Source organism: Falco punctatus, assembly GCF_963210335.1.
Source record: "Falco punctatus genome assembly, chromosome: 3".
In the NCBI taxonomy this organism is placed as follows: domain Eukaryota; kingdom Metazoa; phylum Chordata; class Aves; order Falconiformes; family Falconidae; genus Falco; species Falco punctatus.
The window spans coordinates 52,642,169-52,663,857 of record NC_137582.1 but is presented as its reverse complement, the minus strand read 5'-3'; the positions used below and the strand labels follow the sequence as shown (position 1 = coordinate 52,663,857).

The following is a 21,689-nucleotide window of genomic DNA, read 5'->3' as shown; positions in this document are numbered from 1 at the left end:
ACTTTCCCTCTATCTAACCATCCCTCTGCCTCCATTCCATGCCCTCCAAACTTTTTTCTCCTGTTTATGTCACCAAGACAAGTCTGCCAGTTAAAGCAGTTAGATGCAATAGCAGAAATGTTTGGGTTTTTTTTTTCCCCTCAACAAGGATACACTGCCAACTGGTCATTTCTGGCTGCTTAAAGGCCAACTGGTCTAACATACACAGTGCAAAGCATTTTTCACAAACCAAGCCATCAGGTTGCTCAATTCAGAGAAGACAGTCAGTGAGGAGTCGTAAACAACTAATGATACAGAGGAATTAAATTGATTGATCCTGTCTCTGTTCTCTAATTCAATATTAGAAATGGAAACATTTAATGATTTAAAAGATTAACAGAATTACCTAAAACTGATAAAGTAACATTTCCAAAGCAGTTCCTCATTCATCCTCCACCAAAATTAATTCACTGGGACTCAGTGCCAAAGGATGCAAGAGAAATCTCAAATACAGCTGAAGTGAGGAATCAGGCTTTTTTATAGGCAGATAAGGACAGATCATATCGTCTTTATTTGTGTTTAAAATATTGGCTGCAACCTTCTGTGATCCAGAAAATAAGATCAATGATAAAAATGGCAAGACTTGAAAAGCAACTTCACCAGCAATCTGGTTACTCCATGCGTTGCCGATTTTCTAGCAGCTTTCTCTGCAGCACTACGTCAATGCTACCAAAATAGAGATATCTGGCCTGGACCCAAGCTGGAGATTAATTTCATGTAAATATTGTCAAGTTCAAGACAAGTCACAGAATCATAGACTTGTTTAGGTTGGAAAAGACCTTTAAAATCATCAAGTCCAACCATTAACCTAATACTGCCAAGTCCACCACTAAACCACATCCCTAAGTGCCACATCTACACGTCTTTTTAAATACCTCCAGAGATGGTGACTCAACCACCTCCCTGGGCAGCCTGTTCCAATGCCTGACAACCCTTTTGGTGAAGAAATTTTTCCTAATATCCAAGCTAAACCTCCCCTGGTGCAACCTGAGACTATTTCCTCTTGTCCTATGGCTCATTACTTGGGAGAAGACACTGATGCCCACCTCGCTACAACCTCCTGCATTCTCAAGAAGCTTTACTTCTCACTGTTCTCCTGGTTTCTTGGGAGGCAGATGTACTATTAGCTACAAAGAGAGACAGCAGCATTTGCCAGGCCCCACATGCTGGGAGGTCTTGTGCTCAGCCTCCTGTGGAGGAGGCCTTGACAGAACTATCCAACAGGCTTTCAAAAAACCAAACAAGCAGCCTTGATCTAGAGTGATCAGTGTCAGATACACAACACTAAGCTGCAAATGAGCAGTATGGCTTAGAAAGGCAATTCCAGCATAAGTTATTACACCAATTGCATCTAGGCTGAAGTGATTTCAGTGGCATTTCAGGACAGTTTGTAATATCCAGGCAGGTAGTATCTTGTCATTGAAGAGATACTAAAAATAACAGCAACAAGACATTCACGGCAAAAAGGAGGTGAGACTTCAAAAGTCTTACATACTTTCTAGAGCCAGAGGAAGAATACTGCATTGCTAGGAAAAGGTACGCAGCCACATAATACAGAATTCACTGTCAACTTTGACTAGCGTGAGTGGTTTTTCCAGTTTGTGAATTAGGTTTGTGCTGAAGTGAGTTTGATCTGGAAGCTGTTTGGCCCCCTTTTGCTCCACCTTACTTTGCACTTAGTGGTGCCTGCTGGCCTCTCTGTCCTCTGTCACACCCATCCCATACAGCTGGCACAACACATTTCTGGATTACCATGCCCCTTTTGTGCCACACTGATCAGAGCTGGCTGCACTGCACGCACGTAGCACTGAAATCCCATGTGAAAACTAGCTTCAGGATGTTTTGGTTTGAAGATTCAAGCGCTTCAAGATTATAGAGAACTGTACGGGATTTTCCATATAGACAACCTGTGCCACCTTACAGTGAGATTACCTATAGCAAAATGAGTAGATATTTGATATAAATTGCTATGTCTTATCTAGTAAAACACAGTTTCTGCTGGAGCTTTGCTTCCTCTTTAAATCTTTAAAAATAACTTGACAGGTTAGCCCATTTCATAAAAAGTCAGCCACTCTGACACAGTACCATGCCTTTATAAAGGAGCGCCTTCAAAAAGAGCACTGCTAAATTTAACTTTCTCAAAAAGCGCTAGTATGGGGCTCTCACAGCTCAAACACATACATGTTGTGCAGTCCTGAAGAGTAGTAGGACAGAGTAGGGCTAGGAGAGCGGGTCTGCTGTCGCGTAGGTTTGACTGTACGAGGAGGGATGGAAGGACTGGTGGAGGACGGCTTTGAACTCCGCGGTGGGACAGGGGGAGCATTCAGAAGCCTGCATTCCTCTTTTACCTGTACAAAAGAAGAACATGTAAGTAAGCAGTGAGAAAAACTGGGGAAGAGCACTTTCAACCAGATGAAACACATCTGGTTCTGCCTTATTCTGTGAAAGGAAGTAATTAAAAAGGGAGAAGAGAAAAATTATGCTAAGTATATACATTTGCAACAGTATGCGGCTGTCATAAAGTAGTCCGAAAGAATGCCTTGCTACCAGGAGAGCTACTAGCAATCTTTTTTTAGCATGCTCTTCAGTAGTTTGATATCCACTCATTTAAAAAGCAGCAGTAATGAAACAATGTAATATAACCTTCCAGTAACAAACAAAATCAGACAGACTGTTCTAGATATTTTACATTTTGTAAGGAGCAATTGATTAGGCTTAAACTTCATTAGCGTTGTTTATTTAAATGTAACAAACCAAGCTTACATAATGAAAAGATCTCAACAGACTTCGATGTTTCCTGACTGACTTCACCAGTGATGTCAGCCATCCAAGCTCTAGGATAATTCTCAGCCTCCTTTCCCCAGGAATAGCATATGTATCTGGAGATTCTGCCCTTCTGTAGCTGTCAAAGCAGTCCAGGATAAGGCTAACTACAAAACGTACAAGTTGAAAGGTTGGGGCAAAAGAGTTTGTTCAAATAATGCACCCAGCCAACAGGTCTACTTTTTGCAGCCAGCCAACTTTGCAGTGTAAAACACATGACACTAGCACTGCTTATCTGACATCTAGTTTAGTCTGCCTGTGTAGGAGCAAAATATCAATATCCATCCCCACAGAAAAAAATGATGGAATTAAGATCTTAATCTCATCAGTACATATCTGTGAGAGCAACTTTATTTAGTTGGGGTAGAGGTGAGCAAGGCTCTTGAGAATTAGGCTGTCAAGCAGGATTTTTAAAGACCCACCACCTCCCCCTGGGCAGGAGGAGACCTCTAAGTTCTCCTTGTCTGAAACAGTCTTAGATAACAACACTGCAGAACTAAAAGTTATCGTAGCAGTTCTGCAACACATAATTAGCAATTAAAGTGACTTAATTTATTTAAAAACAAAATAAATGTGGAACCTTTTGCAATCCACTTCAGTGCTTTCAAAATGCATCAACCCATTTAGTACTTTTCTGAAATGGAAAACTGGGGACTAGGACATTGTAGTACATTTTTTCCCTAATTCAAAACAAGTCAAAATTACAGGAAATGCCCGACAGCATAAAACACTGAAATAAATCTTGCTCTAAGGGTGCTTATTTGCTCTTTCAAGAAAAAAAATCAATTTTATTCACGTTTGTTATTGAATTCAGGCATAAAACTCTTCAACCATTTTAGTGCTGTGCCCCAAGAATGCCTAAGGACTTCAGTCCCATCCCGTCCCCACCCCCCGCCCCCCCGCTCCGCAGTCAGACTATGCAAAGTTAATACTGCATGCTATTGAATAAATATATTATATATAAATATATATATTTATTCAATAGCATGCAGTATTACATATTTTTTTATATATATATAAATATATATACTCATGGGGGTTAGAGACCATTCAGGGGAGCTCCTGGAGCACAGCAGACGGTCAGGGGGTTAAAGGGATTCTTTCCTGGGAAGACTGCCGGCATTCATAGGTGCTGGCATAACAAACTATGCCAAGCTCCCTTGCTGACCTAGATTGCCGATCAGAACGAGGCCATAAATAATACCGTTTTGCGGTCCCAGTTGGTCCCTGTCACAAGACTGTGATTACAGATGCCAGACACAGCCTTCAGGAAACCCAGCAAAGGAATAAAAGGAGAGATGTTGCAGATTAAACTGACAGGGGCAAGGGGAAACTTCAGAGAAGAGCTACCCTCACTAGGTCCAAGACAACAGCAATGAAATAAGTGTGGGAGAGGAGGGGAACAGTCACAGTGCAGCACGACGATCACCTCGATGGCTGCTGCTGCTCTTAGTAGACAACACTCTTTCGCCCAGAAGCACTAGATGCCATATGGCTGCCTGATACAGACAAAGTGCATGTGCACTGCACATCCTGGGACTTTTATTTGTCACCATCTGAGTCCTCCCATTCTCCAACACTCCTTCCTGTGACACGGGGACAGTGACCCCTTTCCAACGGTGTGAGGTGCTACGCTGATTTTAAGACCTCTGGTCCTGTTCCTTGGTGCCAGCCCAAGCCCTGCCAGCAGCACCTGGGGCGTCACTCCTGAATGGGACATCGCAGGTGCCCGTCACAGTGATGCTTTCAAGGCTGCCCAGATAAAACCCACCCCATCACTGGCAAGACCACAAGCGTAATTGCAAAGTGGTTCAACGCTCCTTGCCAACAGGAGCCTGAACTTCCAGCACACTCCATCAGGGACATGCTTTAAATCAATCAGGAAAACAGACTCTGATTTTATGCAAATTAGTGTTTGGGGACTGAAGCAATTTCTAATTTACAGGCCTTATTTCAGAGAGCATTTCCCCCCTCCCTCCCCATTCTGCCTTCATGCTACTTTGATTTTCTAAAAGGTATTTAGAAAATACACAATATATCAGAATTCTTCAACCTGCCAGAGAAAAGAAAACCAAAACAACTTCTGAAATACCCAACTGTCCTTTTTTCTCCTGCAAACAGCTCCTGTACACACATTTAAAATTTAGTGCATGCAAAAATACAATTGTCAGCCAACCTTCATACAGAAATCTATGGAATATCATTCTAGAGGGAGTGATGACTAAACCGCATGTTCATCAGCAGCTCTTGAGATCTACTTATTCTATAAATAACCTACGTGGAAACCATGCAAACATCTCCTCGGCCCCAGCCCACTGATGAATTCAGTAGGTCACTGATACTCGTTCCAAAGCTGTTCCAGGAAGCCACAAACCTGAGTCTATATTATCATCAACTACGGAGATGTAGACTTTTTTTTTTTTTTTTATGGGGTTACAACCCCTGCCCACCCCTAAATGCAAGATACTATCTTTAGCAGAAATTTTTTCTTCTACGTGGCTAGAAAGCAATACCGAAATTGCTGACAGCACTCACATGTTACCTCAGTAATGTAAGACACGTAACAAAATTGCACATTTCAAAAAGACCTTAACAGGCAGCATACACATCTATATCCCAAATGCCACCCTGCTGCCCCCAGAAGGGAGCTGCTATGCAATGAGATCTCCCCAAATGTGAAGGGCCACACCAATGCTGTGCAGATGCTCCCTCAGCATCCCATCACCCATGCCTCAGGCATGATCCGGGGGGCCGGCTCCCCCCTGCCAGCAGGGCTGCCCTCACCCCAGCACCCCCTTGCTCTCCCACCCACTCCCTAGCGCTGGCTCCGGCACTCTGACCCCGTGCTGAAGCAGTTCAGCTCACAGAAATCAGCAGGAAACTAATCATTTTCCAGATCCAGACCTGGCCGCTTGCCCAGGCGCAGGAGTGCCAGAGCCAGCACAAAAGAGGAGCCAGGACCATGTGGCTGGGAAAGGAGGAGGAGGGTGGGACCAGCCCCACGCCAGTTTACGTCAGTGTAGGGTGCCAGGGAACCTCATCCCAGTATGGTGCTGCTGGGTACATGGTCCCAGTCCGGCCAAAGCTTCAGTGCATACCTGACCTCGCAGGCAAGGGAGTGCTCGTGGGTTTCTGCACTTAGACATTGCACATAAACACACTTTACTACGAACGCGTAAAGTCTTGACTTCCCTGTCTTTGCACAAGCTGCTGCAGCTGCTTTTTGGGGAAGTTTTGGCAGCGTAGTCAAAGGGCTGCAGTTGTGCGTTTTGTGTCTGCACTGGCATCCTCCTCCCCTCCCCTTGCCACACCGCCCCAGCAGCTGCACAGCCTGGCCAGGGGGATCTCCGCAGCACTCCGCTGCAGGCTAACCCAGCACAAAAAAATGCAGCTTTCAACCAGATTGTGACCTGGATCATGATGGAAAGGCTACAGCCAAAGCTGCTGGGCTGTTAGATGGCAATAGGAAAGGGATGGGATCACTGTGGTTTGCTGCAGTTTGGTCTTAGATTAGTCTCAGTTTACTGTGCAGCCATGCTCTTGAAAATACCACAGCACTTGCAAGTGGAATGATTTTTTAATTTAAATTCCACCAGAAAAATGGCAAAACTGATTTGTTAAATACTAATATCCACCAAGAGTCACATGATGTAAGTACGTATCATTTACATTTTGCTAAAGGCTCCTAGACACCTTTCCCTGGGGGAATTTTTCCTTTTTTTTTTTTTTTTTTTCCAAATAACTGTGTCAAGTGACCACACAACGGGTAGATTTTCCGGCCAGCCCACATAAGCTCCTGTTGATAAAACATATTTGTATTTTTGCCTCTGAAGTCTCCATGACATTTCAGATTCGTAGTGATTTCTCCCACAAGTTTTCATTAGAAACCCTAGGACCAAAAACATGCTATGTTTAAAATTGAGTCCTCTACAAGGCTCATTTATCAACTCTGCAGAGTTCTTATTTAAACATATTTTCTTTCAATAAGCACTACAGAGCAATTAGTTCAGGTCTAGTTTGATACCGTTTCCCTGGGGACAACGACACTTTATAGTCTTCAAAATCTGCCATACACTCCTTAACAGACAGGACAATCCCACACCAACAAACACTTCAAAACCATAACAATTCTAGCTGTCATCATTATCAGGGACTGTTAACTGAAGATGCACACCCCAAGGTGATCTGAGGCTGTTCAAAGTGGGGTGGTGCCCCACACACTTCAGCCACAGAAAATATGAGAAAGCATGGAGGCCATGCGGAGAGATGATGTGGAAAGCAAGGGAAGGAAGTGACCCGGCAATTCTTAGACCTTGTTTGTGTGAGCAAAAAAACCCCAGAAACACTAACAGAAGGACATAATAATGAACATGCTGTATAAGCTGTAGAACTACTTGTCCATACAAGCTGGTAATTTTGAATGCAGAAACCCTGAGAATCTAAAAAGCAAATGCATTCATGTTAGTGAAGTGAGGGATCACATGGTGAATATAACTGGTAGTTCCCCCACAGAAGTTTGACGCTGCCATGCACTGGATACTACACAGTAACAAGGATTTAGGACTACTTAGAAAAAAAATTAACCCCCCCAGAAAGTATCAGGATTAAGCTACTAGATCAGTTATATTAAATATACTTCGGTGATTTTTAGGACATGACTTACACTTGGTAGGAAACTAGTTGGAAGTTGCACATCCCAAAACGTCTCACCATCTCCTTGCCCTCCATGTGCCCCCGCTCCCAAGTCTTCCCTAAAAAACATCCCCAAGCAAAGTTCACCAGCTAAAAAAAGAAACAAACCAATGTAAATAACACTGACTTACTGCTTCGGATTTGGGAGGCACTGGAGGTGGAGGTAGGGAAACATCTGAAGACTTTGTGGTTGCTCCAACAGTTGCAGGCACAGGAAGAGATGCGGTACCACACTTTGATCGGAAAGACCCTCTGGAGTTGTCACATTTGTTCTTCTCACTTAGCGAGCGAGAGAGAGGCTGTTCACCAGCTTTTCCAGACCCTTGGTCCAACCACAGCTCTTCATAAGGAAGTTCTGGTTTTGTAGGCAGAAACATCGATTCTTCGCTAACTTCAGGAAAAAGGTAATCACTGCTACTGTCACCAGACTCCTGGTACTGAAGAGCGTCGTGAGAGAAGAGCGCCCACTCGTTACACAAGTCCCTGCAGCCATGGAGGTTCACTTCACTATTCCCGTGCAAGTTGTTTCCATAGACGCACACCGAGAGCCGGTGGAAGGACTGCGTCAGCTCGTCCCGTGCGTAGCTGAGGGAGTTGGGCACGTGGCTGTGCCCCGTGCATCGGCTCTTCTTCGGGCTCTTGCAGTCTTCGTTCCAATCAGTTTTCACATCTCTCACGGCACGGGAATACTCATCTATGTCAAACTGTTCCTGGCATATATTAAACCAATGCTGGATGAGGGATTCGTGCCACAGCTCCCCCTTCACCAGACTGTCAGGTAGAGTAAATTTCGGAAGCGTCAAGTGCAAGGGAAAATGCATGGGAATAATTTTGTTGCCGCGAAGCACGCAACAAACCACCACAGTCTTTGTTTGAATGTTGACAAACTTGTACCTGTGCCCTTCACGGATAAAATGCAGGTCATAAGGGTTTCTTGGTGTAGGACTCGGCACAGTCACGTTAACAGGCAGCCTGGTTTTTTCTACTATATTGCGAATCGTATGCTCACCTTCTTGCATCTGCACCTCCAGTGGGCTGCGAGTGCTAAACTTGCCCTTACACTGGAAAGGGAGACTGATGCTTTCGTTGGTCCTGTGGTTCATGCAGATGAGGCAGGGCATTTTGCCTCTGCCTAGCTTACTAATTGAATTGAGTTTCCCAATTTTTTTGAAGATAGTGTTGAGTCGTGACTTCTCCTTAGAAGATTTTGCATAAAGGATTTCAGCTTGCCCCATTAAAGTGAGCTCATCCCCAGTACTAAGGGTAATGTTGTAAACCTCAGTGTCTTCATTGCATTCACCTGAAGCCACCTGCAAAATAATAACAAAAAGTTTGGTTTCCCCCACTGAAGATAATACTTCAAATCATATCAATCTATTAAGACTGAATTTACAAGACCACATATGGGGAGAAACTAAACTCGCTTTATTTGAAGAGCTGAGTAGTTAAGCACAATGTATTTAACCTGAAGTTTGGCCATATGAACTTTTTTTATTGTTCTGCACATTCCTGCATCTTACTTGAGGGGAAACAACCACCTGAAATTGCCAAAGAAGGTATGAGAAAAAACATAACCAGTTTTTAAAGAAAGGACAAATCCACATATCCCAGCAATTCAAACAGCCACTTGCACCATACAGCTATGACAGAGCAAATCTGGATTCCCTTTGGCATCTTTTTCCTGTCCCCTTGCTTTTGCTGTTTGCTGGAACTTATTCACCAGGCTTTTGAGGGAAGCAAACTTCTTCTTTCACCATCTTCAGCTCCCTGAGGAGCAGAAAAGATGATGTCATCACTATAGATGAAGCATAGCCCTTTGATATAATCTCTTCCAGGCTAGGCGGAATGACAGATGACATTATTCCTTGAAGAAGTCAAGAATATCTGTCTACCCCACATGCCTAACTCCCCCTCTGCTTTGCTCTCCTAGTCATAGACTTCCTTCCCCATTTTTTTGATCACAATTGCAATTTAAGAGATTAAACAACATATGCACAGCCATGTGTGTGCTTTTCTAGTATGGAAGTTGTACTGGAGGAAAAAAAAAAAAAAAAAAGCAAAAAGCAAAACAGATGTCCAAGGCTCATTTGTTCCTGAAGTTATTTCCTTAAGATTAGAATAACTCTTTACAGAAAAGATTGCTCTACTTCACATTTGCGTGGTTTAATGTGAAAAGCACTTTTCAGGGACCTAACAGAACCCACCAAGTTCTTCCTCAGCAGCAGCAATCTGCTCATAAAAGAAGATGTGTCAGATAAACGCTACTGGTCTGTTACAGACCATTTTATTTGGAAATATTGAACACACTAAAAAAATTGCAAAGGAAAACATATGCTGAATTTGTACATCCCTTCCTCACCTTCACAACCCCTAAGGACTTCATGGAGCTGTGTGCAGTTCAAATATCAGGCTTGAAACTCCAGTATCATCACAGAACAGCCACTGCATGAAATCAGGGCTGTAATTCCAATCAGTTATTAACTGAGAAGTGCTGCAGATAAGGCATCCCCTTGGAAGATGTGATCTGCAATTCACCCATATTTGTGAAGTTGTGATTATCTTCTGTGAGCCCCTCAGCGCAAACGCCCAGGCAGCACGGCCGAGGTGTGCCGCCTTAGCCGTTCAGTCTCGGGGCTTCCGCATAGGAAGTCCTCCAAGCCGTGAATTATCTAAACAAGCACTAATTGGTCTAATCCAGGAAACTGCTAGGATTTATGGTACGTAATACTCATTCACAGTTCACACCGCTGGCCAGACAGCATTTTGAAACGCCACGACATGAAAGGAAAGCGCTTGGGTTTTTGTGTGCGGCTAACACCGGTGTGACACTCGTTGCTGGTTTCTCCTCGGAACTGCGGCAGAGCACTGCTTGTGAGCTGCGGCCACACAGCCCTGCCCTCGGCAGAGCTCGTGAGGACTGAGGACACACGGGGCTCTGTGCATATACCATTCATTCCCACCCTTTCTTTCTGGGAGGGCGCGTTCCGTAAGAATACCGGTTTCTAGTATCAACAAGTCCCCACAGATGGCATCTTTGGACAACGCCAGCTACGCTGTCAGATATTTTAACCTGAGCTGCCGCAGTTACAGCTTGTTCTCTCTTCCTGTGGGACACTGGCTGGAGCGAGGGAGGTGTCACAGCCTATGGCTGTGGGAGCTCCCGCTTGGCCAACTCGCAGATCCCTGGTGATTCACAAACAAACAAGCCACTGTAGAAGGAAATGATGGGTCAGATGTGAAACCACAGAGGTAACTAACTGGCCAGGCTTCACAACAAAGATCTCATGAAGCAGCTGCTTGTTAATGGCATCCATTTCAACCAGCCAAACAGCAAATGGATTTTTAGATTCAACTGGCACGTTTAAAGACAGTTATTACCAATTAAAAAAATCTGGGAAACTTTTTTTTTTTTTTTTTGAATACAGTTATAGGATAAGAATAGGTGAAATGAGGCTGAATTTTACTGTGCTGGAACAGAAGAAAAATCATACCATGTTTCTAGTGGAAGGTGTCCCTGCCCATGGCAGGAGGGTTGGAACTAGATGATCTTTAAGGTGTCTTCCAACCCAAACCATTTTATGATTCTATGATTATGCTCCTTCACAGCAGTGGGTTAAGTCTTAAATGAACCTAACAGGGTTATGTTTTAAATTTTAAGACTCCCAGAAATTCAATAACATTCAGAAACCAATTACATCTACTGCAGAATACAGCCATCAGGAAAACGATGAATGATTATCTAGGAAACGCGTTCTTTGGGGAAAGCTCAGGTACATAGTTTCTTTTGTTTAAGGAAAGGTTAACTCAGAAAAATAGATTTTGGTAACACCTGAGACAATGTCCTATCCTGGACTCCAATTGTTCTAATTTGTTATATTTTGAAGTAGAAGTTGTTAATCACTTGGACACATAGGAAGTCCTTATAAAAATGATTTGTGGCTTTATACTGCTTGTTATACCTGCTAGATTTTATTAGACTAATGCAAGCATTTCATTCACTTCAGATATACAGTTAAATTTTTTTTTTTTTTTGGTAGAGCTCTTTTTAACTGTTAAGTCTGATTCATAGTTACCACGTAAGTTTTTTACTATTAAAGCCAAGAGACCAGTCATAGCGCTACACACATTTATATAATACATACCACATCAATTTTTTTTTTTTCCGGTCACAAAAAATGGGTAAAGATTTTTAAAATAGAAAGAGTCTTCAGGAGAGCTATTAGCAGAAAAAAAATATGCAAATGTTTTTAAAGGAAGTTGACTAAATTCAGTAAGACAATATCCCATTTTTCTTTTATAAATGTGCCTCCCAAGACAAAGAATCAGCTAGTACAACTCTTCATGTTAGCATATGTGCATTTTCCCTCTCAGCTGAGAGGCACCATGCCCTGACTGCTACATTAAAAAGCTACTGGCTTCAGTACTGTTTAAGGATGTCTCAAATAAATCAAAGTGTTCGAAAACTGACCCAAAACATGACAGGTAATACCGCAGAGCTCTAACATGAAGCATCCCTTCACATGGGATGTCAGGCAGGCCAGCTCCTGAGGCCACTGTGAGGCAATGGTGCTCACTATCCATGCTCCTTTCAGAGCAGAAACCCTCTAGCAGGTGCATCCACGTAGGTATGAAGCAGCAGGTCCGCTTCTTTCTTCCTCAAGCCACGCACCAGATGCTGGAGGAAAGGGGCAGCCACAGCAGTGCATGGCCAGTGCAAGACACTGCGGCGCACAGCCTGTGTGTACTGGGGACAGAGGGGGAAGAGAAGAAAACCTTCTCGGAGCTGAGGCTTGTAGCCTCATAGGGCTGGCATCAGTCCACAAAGGCAAAGGGGAAAAAGAGGACTAAAGCACTAATTCTCAAGGTGAAGTACTATGAATCGCTTGCAAGTTTGGAGCTAAAACCTACACATGAACTGATCTCAAAAAAGTCTTTATTGCAGCATCTAAAAATGCCAGTGCAGGTTACAACCTTTTATATGTGCTTTTTGGAAACTCAGGACAAGTTTATCAGAGCCAAAAGAATTGCAATCAATCACTGTACTGCATTAAAATTGTAAAAAATAAGAAGTGCAAGGTTTTTGCTATAGATTGGTTTCTGCAAAAATGTACACTGTATGGGACAACACAGTTAAACCACTGTGAAAAGAGGATTACATTAAAAAAAATAAACAAACCAGATATTAAAAGTACACACCAGCCAAACAATGTCTTTGATAGGAAAAAAAGGAATCATTATAGGGCTAACTAACCCACCTCTCCATCCTGGAAAGGATCTGCACAGCCTCTCCAGGGAGATGGATTGGTATCTTCAGGACAAAAATGATATCCCAGAAGATTTGAAGGGTCCTGCAACACTAATTGGGCTGGTTTTTAGAGTGCAGGAATGAATGGCTTGTCCAATGTTCAATCTATCAGACCATATTTTTGCTTTTTAAGAGAACTTTTGTGAATTGCCCTCGGTATGATATGGGGCTTTTGCTGATAGATCTGTTTTTAACTCTTAATGCAAACAAATTCCTGAGTATTTGTACAGTCCAATATCTGTACGTGACCACAGCAGCCAACTGCAGAAATACAATGCTGTTGCTTCAGCAAAAGCTAGGGCCCTGAGGTAGCTCAACTTTCTTAATATTTTTTCTACCTAGCATGGAGAATCAAAAAAAATCCTCATCTTTGTAGTGCAATGCTGTTACATAAAATTGTCTGCAATTATGCACTGAATATTAATACAAAAAAGGTTATCACCTATCTGGTCAGTGAAGAAAAGACAGAATGCCTCTAATTTTCCATCAGGAATAGATTAAATACCTACTGACTGAGTGAAATTAGCTTATCCCCAGAACATTGTACATTACTGTGCCTATAGATGCTGCTGGCCACTAGGTACCTGGGGCAACCGACTGGGTATCCAAGCACTGTACTGATATGTACATACATAGATCCAAAGAAGTTACCAGAAGTAGTTTTAGCCATTACAAAAGTTGGGTTTAATCTAAAATAGGGGTCCTCAAATACGGCCTCCCAGGGTCCTCAATCCGGCCCCCGGTATTTACAGACCCCCCCGCCGGGGGTTGGGGGGAAACCAAGCAGCCGCAGATGACTGCCTGCCACTGCATCCGCACGCCGGCCCCCTGGTTAAAAAGTGTGAGGACCCCTGCTCTAAAATTTTTGTTTGCTATTCTGTGCAAAGCGACTCCACCTTCCAATCCCAGCTCTGCTTGCTGGCACGTGTTATAGCCCTCCTTCAAGTATCTGGCAGGTCCCAACCCCCCTGCCTCAACACACCGCCCAGAAAGCCCACCTAGCTGCAAAACTGTGGGGAAGGGAGAGAGAGAGACCCATCCCCTCTGTCTCCCCTAGGATAAGATGGATTACTTTTCCCTTTAACAACTAATACATGAAGTAAAAATAAAGTAACCATCTTGAAGAAGATCCCGCAGCCCGTCACAGCGAGAAGGCAGTTTGCTGAACAGCAGTGCTAGCTGTAAAATCCTGCTGGAGCAGCAAAGCATTTACATGGAGGAACAAAGTTTGCACCAAGTTGAACCATAACCATGGCATATCAGCACATGCAAGCAGACCTCAACGATCACAGACAAAACCATGCAGTCGCTGTCTGATGGCACCTTGTAACTCTACAGGCTCTTTCTTCAAAAATTATCCGTGAAAGACTTGAGCGTTTGAAACAAGAAAGAATTCCCAGACTTCAGAGTTCATCCCCAGCGTAAATGTTTTTATATCTGGTTAGCTATCTTCTGATACTGTTCTGAATTTAAATGGGCACACTGCGCTGGACAGAAATCAACCGCATTTAGTATTCCTCCCTTTGCTCTAATCAGCTTGACAGGATCTCCCCTATATTAAAATTTTAGCATATATAATTCTTTTGCATGTAAAGGGTTATTAAACACTTTAATAGATTCTGTTAAGTTCATTTACTTTTTGGAAGATGATAATCTTGGAATAGGCTTCTATGAAACTGGAAAAACTGCCATGAGAAATACTGCCAAGATAACTGTGTAAGTAGGTTAAACCTGGATTATTATTACTGTTATTTATGTTAAGGAGTATCACTATAATACTTTTAAAAAATTGATTTTATATCTAACAGTAAACTATACTTATTTCTCAGTTTGCTAAATATGACGAAGAGATTCAAGAACACTCATATGAAACTCAAGACACAACATTTTACATTCGAACAAGTCTTTCTCCCTAAAAAAATCAAAGCTGCATGTTTTACTCTACAACTCCTTTGATTTGGTCATTGAACAACTGAGAAGTAATGGCACAGCACTGGATAAGGCCAGCAGTCCCAAGGTTAGACTGATTTTCTTGGGTAAAAATTAAATTTTCTTGTTGCCTTGATTTGTCCAACTACGTCCTAAATGTACAAAAGTGTTCCAACTTTCTCATGCAGCCTTCATTGACGAAAGGCTCTATTTCACAGGTTCAGGTTAATGGAGAGCATAAATGAAAATAACATACTGTCTTGAAAGGCATGAGTCTGTGTTGCTAAATGAATTAACTGATCAGCTCTCGCACTTCAGCAGTCTTCAGCAATCTTGTTTCACCTATAAAAATCGCAAACTAGCTGATGTCCCCCAACTCTAGCAGTACAAGTAAGAGAAAAAGCCATTAAAAGATTGTTATACAAACCCTACCTTGCTACACAGGACCAGGAAACTCTATACTGGTTTTGCACCAGAGGTATCAACCAGTTTCCCCTGTAGGGTACATGATGAGGATCTGTGCCACTGCATCCCAGTTCTAGGATGCTCTTCTACCAGTCTTAGGTGGTGTACCAACTGAAGCAAACCAGACAAGCCAAAGAATCACCCTGCTCTGCTGGCAGAACTGACCTGCCTTGGGGTAGTGTCACACATATGGGTATGACAAGGAAGAACAAGTTCTCTGTTTCATGCCCTGCTCTGCAGTGTTTGGTGATAGCAAGCCCTCTGACATTCATGAGATTGCTGACCCTTTGACGAGCTCAAGAGGAGTGCACATGCAAACAAACACACACGCACACAGAGAACAAGTGTGTCTTTTGGTTTTTTGTTTTATTCACAATGCTATTTAGCTGCAGTAATTTTGAGACTAGCAACCCCATCATTTCACCCTGCATGCTCTCTGAGAACAAGGCTTTCTGGACAGGGATTTGAGCAGCTGCTGCTTAGCAGAGAATAAAATTCAGACTGCTAGAGGGGGAGGACAAAGTGGGCAACAAACAACATTTGTTTAAAATCTGGCAGAAGCATCCTAATTAGATGAATTATTGGATGGATCATCAGGACTGCTCCCCAAAGTGCCATAGGACAGGAGAGCGCTTAAAGGACGTGTTGATTTAAGACTGCAAAAAACATCCCAAAGAGCATCATCACCGAATGCAGAACATTAAAGGCTCATTTGTCTCAAAAAAAAAAAAAAATAAAAAAAAAAAATCACACTTCCCACACAGCGCTGTTGCTCACTTGCCACATATATAAAGGTTGTAACAGTTAATCATTTGGACAGAGATAAATATTTATTCAGGGACTACCTTAACGTTGAATGTTATTTCCTCCATGACGTAAACTCGTTCAGGAAATGCTTTAGCCACCTCCTCCACACTGTTAAAATACTGCACTGGCTCCTTAATATCTCGGTCTTGTTCCAGCAGCTTAAACTGCCCTGAAAACAGATGATAAACAGAAGAGTTTTAAGATATTTATATTGGACAACTGTCACTGTGGCAACTGCTGGGTCAACTTCTTCACCATTTTGCTCGGTGGATTTTTCCGGTTATTAGCAGCCAAACAAGACAACAAAAGATTGCAAGGAGTCTCCTGAACCTGCCATGAAAGACATCCCATTTCACCAGGTCAGAACGAAAAGAACATGTGGGAGCCAAAGTTAAATTTAAATAGATCCTTTTATCACACGCTCTCTAGAAATAGTAAATAAGTACAGAGACATTTGCGTACTTAATTCAGTGTAACAGTATCTGTACCGATAGCATTTTTTGGCCCTTAATATTAAAAGTTTTACAGAAAGCAAACACACCCATGATCATAAAATTCCAAAACAATAAACACAAAGGGTTTGGTTTTGTTTTTAGCATCAAACAGCTATTACAAAATGCAAGGCTAAAACCCTTTTCCCCCTAGGCTTCCCAAACAGTAGAACAGCACCTAACTTTCCTTAACCATAAACTAAGCCCTTTGAGAACTTCAGCTAACATAGAAAATTAAACCATACACATTTAAAATCCTTTTGAAGGTGGTCACCTTCAGAAGAACATTATAAAGAAGTGTTTCTTGCTGACTTTACCTCCCCCCAGCACAAAAACCTTGGCTATTTTTTAAGTCTTGTAAAAGGCAAGAACTAACACGGAGGCAGCTGCCCTGGGCAGATCTGCTAGGGACAGCCAGGCACATCAATCACCTCTGTGCACCATGAACACAAAGTTTAAAAGCTTTCTTTTATAAATACAGCAACAGCGAAAGCTTAGACAGACATATTTGCTGCTTATATGACTTGAGATCAGTAGAGTGATCCTCCCAAATTTAGAAACATTAACTGCTACGAAGTTAAAGGCTGGTCTCAGCAAGATTCAATGTAAGAAACAACTCCAGAAAACAAGAACAAGACTGAACAAAATCAATGGTTAGTGCATCTCCTGTAAGCCACATTTTAAAATTAGCAATGCATGCAGCCACTGGATTATCATCCCCAAACAGTGCTCAGCTTCATTAAAATACATCAGGATGTCAGCCACCTACAGAAATATTTTCTCACTCCTTCAGCATTTTTGTGCACAACACCCTGCTGCCCCTATACACCACATCAGACTTGAGACTTTTGTAACCTCATTGGAGAATTCACCCATACTAAACTATTTCAGGCCACCTAACAGCAGAGGAGGAAACTAACATAAGCTCGGCAGGTTCTGATGCCCGATGAAAAAGACCTGTCCCACCACCCTGCCAGGTGTGTGCACACATGTACACACACGGACACCAAGAGAGGAGTGAGACTAAGAGGCTCAGCTCCTCCATGCAACCCCAGCACCCCGCTGACAGGGGCACACTCTTCTAACCAGTACGCTTGAGTACTGTGTTGTAAGGCTACATACCAACTTACAAGACAGAAGGCTTCCTTTCATTCCCTTCCATACATTTTGTCTTTCTGAAGTGACCACAGTAACTGTGAAGTATTACCAGCAGAGTAACTAAAGATGCCGATACTTCCCCTTGCAAGACTGCACTTTGCAAGTGTTTAGTAAGCTTTGCTACACTTGAAAAATCAGTTGCCTTGGAGTTTTGCTAACTTTGTGTCTGCTTTAGGACATGCTCTTTGAAGTTCAGCCAAGACAATTTATGTACTTCGAAGACCAACACTAGGGTAGAAGCAGCAGGACTTTTGGTCTGACCTGCTGAAGCCATTCCTGCACTATATTACAGCAACATAGTTAACTACAGGAACAGCTTCTTCAGGTCAGACCAAGGTCTGTCTCATGCAGCATTCTGCCTTAGACAGAAGTAAACAACAGCCGTGCAAGAGGACTTTAAGCACAATTAGCAAAACCACCCAGAGTCTCCTCCACACCTGTCAGAGGAAACTCATGGCTCAAGAATGCCCAGAGCAGGGAAGAGGCATCTTTGGGCTTAGTAGCTCCAGCGGTTTTCTTCCCTGTATATTTTAACTGCTTACTGAAAGTATCTAAAACTTCCATTGTAGACAAACCCTTTATCTTGAAAAATTACGGCAACCTCTTCTTCCAGACTTTACAATACCTCCCAGGATTAAGAGTGGAAATTTTGGGAGTGACAAAGCTACACCCGGCAGACGCTATGGGTAGCAACAGGAAACCTGACAGCGGACAAGCATTTGGAAAAACACTTCACATACTCAGTAGAAACTTGTCAGCATCCTAAAGCTGAATGCCTCAGCCTGTCCGCTCTGAGCCCCTTTTGGTGCAATGCAATAGAGAGGCCAGGCAGCTGGCACCTCTGGGCTCAGGGAATTTGGACAGTTAGCAGGGAGGTGTTCAGCTAAGTGATGATGGAAACTGTGTTGTGACTGACACCCGAGGCGCAGACAGAGGAATAGGAAGAGAGGAGAACTGTGCTTTTTAATCCCCAGTCTGCCATACACACCACGTAAATCCTGGTTTCAGGATTTACCTGTCAGCCACAGCCTTACCAAGAGGAAGATGCTTTCCTTGGCACTGCAGCTCCTTCCTCCTGCAGGCACCCCACTTTCTTTCAAAGGAAATTCAGGAGCTGGAGGAGAGCTGAATGAAGTCAGAGGTCCTCCCACATAGAGTCAGGACATGCCAGGAGATCATGCAGCAGCAGGGACTGTAAGCTGCACCAGGGAGCACATGAAATATACTACTTTAGTGCAATGACCCTGTTTCACAGACAGTCACTATGGGCAGGATGTTCTTAAATTTTACAGAACTTGTCACACAGTGTTTGTTCACCACAGGCTGACCTGAGGTTGTTGCTCTCTCCTGCTTACCTCTCAATTGCTCTCCTCTGACTACCAACACAGCCACCTGGATGCAACCCTAATTGATTGCCCAATTCAGGATCCAGGGTTCTGATCTGTAGGATTCCCAGCTGTGGTTACTACTCAAGGCAAGCTGTGATTACAATTTATAATGACATTTCATAGTTTAAGTTCCCTGAAGAAAAAAACACACAAAACCACAGCAAGTTTGAGTCACCTGAGACAGATGTAAATCCAGTGGGGTTACTTCTGATTTAAAACTCCTCCCTTACGTAAAGAATGGAGTTGACTACAATACTGCATGAAAGCTACATAGTTTTTTGAAACTGTGTGACACTGTAGTGATAAAATTTTGTTAGTTCAGAAAGAAACTGAAAACGCTCACTTCAGAGCAGGAACTGAATTGGGCACAGTAACAAAGCACGAATTCATATGAACAAGGAAGGAAAACAACATACTGAATAATAACACATTATATGAACAATACTCATCCAGCACTGAATAAGACATTGGTCTTTAATTCTAGATTCTCTAGTTACTCTGTTTGGTAATACTACTAGTTTACTATGACTTATGTATTTAACATTAGATAGCTTGGTGGCAAGAAAAGGTCAGTTACTCATTGCAACCCAAATGACAACAAAGAAATTACAAATTCCTCAGCACAGAACAAATGCTTTAGGCTGTGTGCCACCAGGAGCAGGGTCTGCCATCTATTGTAGAATTACACATAGAATCATAGAATCATTTAGGTTAGAAAAATCATCGAGTCCAACCATGTTGTTACACCCCCACCCTACGCGCACCCCCCCCACCCCCCCCCCCAAAAAAAAAAAAGTCAGCTGGAGCTTTGCTTCGGTACAAAGAGATGCTCAGAACCATCTATGTCACTATCTGTGCCATCCTCCCCTTCCTTCAGCTGAGCTGTGCAAACACAAAGCTGTCTGTGCCTTCACTGCTAATAAGCAGCAGTTCACGAGGAGGTTGACTACAGAGGAGTACACACAGATCCCAAAGCATATAATAGAAGGGCAGCATTAATCTCCTCTTGTTACGAAATCAAGAAGTATGCAGTGCATGGAAGCTGTCAGGGCTAGATGTTAAAATGCCTTTCTTCTGGAAAAAACAGTTTATAACTTGAAATTTTCGACAGTTTTAAAAAACTTATTTCCTCATTGAAAAAGGCAGACTTTTTTATTGGAAGGAGAGAAAGAAGGGCTTAAGAGGGGCCTGCAATACACATTTGAGCCAGATGTTACTAACTCATGGGGAAGATGGAGACAATTTGAGACAATTTCTTGTTGTGTTTCTCCCCAGCCTCTATTCAACCTGCCAGCAAAAAAAAAAAAAAAAAAAAAAAAAAAAAAAGACAGCATGGCTGAAATACAAGTTAAATGGTCATAAGTCTGGCTTGACTGCAAATTAAAGTGGAATTTTATTACACTTTGCAAGAGGCATGATTTCATCAGGAGACTTTACAAAACTGACAGCAAGCTTAAATTACAAGTCAATTTAACTGTGTGTTAATTAGGTATTTAACAAGAAATTAAAGACAATCTAAAGCTAAAACTGTGCTTTTATAGAAGTCTATCCCTCTCTCTCTTACTAGGACAAAAAGAATAATGAAATGTTTCTCTAGTATATCAGCACAAGTTCAGAAAGATCAAAGATTTGTAATACCTACATGGTCCACTGAGCAGGTGTGGTTACTCCTTCGCAGCCAAATGCAAGGGAGTAATGAACAGCCACTGCAAGCCTTATATCTCTTTGTCTTTCAGTCTGGCCTCTGACAGGCACAGTATTGGAACAGTTTCATTCTAGTATATATTAACTCTGCAGATTATGAAATCTTATTTCCCTGTGAAAGTACTTACAGCAAAGACAGTAAATCCACTACTGCTGGAAATGAGTCCAGAAAGATAAAAAGAGAGGGAAAGACCTAAACCAGGGCTTATCCTCCAGTTTACGGAGACATTTATTAACACCCAGTAGGAGCAGGAAGATCAGTCCATCTTCCTTCCTGCCAGAAGTTACCCGTGCAATATCTGCGAGCAGGGGCATTAACCAGCCCTTTCTGTCCCAGCCTTCAGGTTGCTTCTGCTGCTTCCACTCCTTAGGCTCCTGCAGGGTTACAGATGCTCACAACTCTAATTCAACTCACACTGGTTATTTCTGTAAGGTAAGATCCCTTTGGTTTTGCAGCAAACTTACCCTTCGCCACCAAATAGTCCAGTCGTTTCCAACAGTCCAGAACGTTTCCAAGACAGAAACATTAATTTTGCACTGAGCCTAGACCAAGGGAGTCCTTATCTCTGGCAAGGCTTCACAGACTGAACAAACAGCCAAGCTTTCATTGATATAAAAGGATGAGAACACATACATGCTCATATACTAAAAAGAACATCTGAAAAAAGAAATGCTGTTAAAATAAAGAAAACAAAAAAAGAAGCTGCATGTCATCAGTAGGAAACATGGAAGGTCACTGAAACATCTGCTCAATTGCGTTATCTGTTAAATGTTTCTTCAAGAAGGCAGGGGTTGTATTGTCTTTCAGCAGCTTTGATTATTTTGTAAGCCTCACATCTCTCTATGTGAGATTGTACGCAAAGCCCAGCGCATCTCAAGAATGTGCAG

General features: G+C 42.6%; 1 protein-coding gene across 4 annotated transcripts in view; it reads right to left on the bottom strand.

Moving 5' to 3' along the window:
• GAREM1 (GRB2 associated regulator of MAPK1 subtype 1) overlaps positions 1-21,689 on the bottom strand; it is a 149,185-nt gene that overhangs the window by 7,550 nt on the left and 119,946 nt on the right. For 3 of the 4 annotated variants that reach the window (XM_080381535.1, XM_080381537.1, XM_080381536.1), the window contains 3 exons: positions 16,099-16,229; positions 7,686-8,864; positions 2,221-2,387 (listed from right to left, as the gene is read on the bottom strand). In XM_080381535.1, coding sequence (XP_080237661.1) covers positions 2,221-2,387; positions 7,686-8,864; positions 16,099-16,229 — 1,477 coding nt within the window. The remainder of the gene's footprint in view (positions 1-2,220; positions 2,388-7,685; positions 8,865-16,098; positions 16,230-21,689) is intronic. The other variant, XM_080381538.1, reaches the window with a different exon arrangement.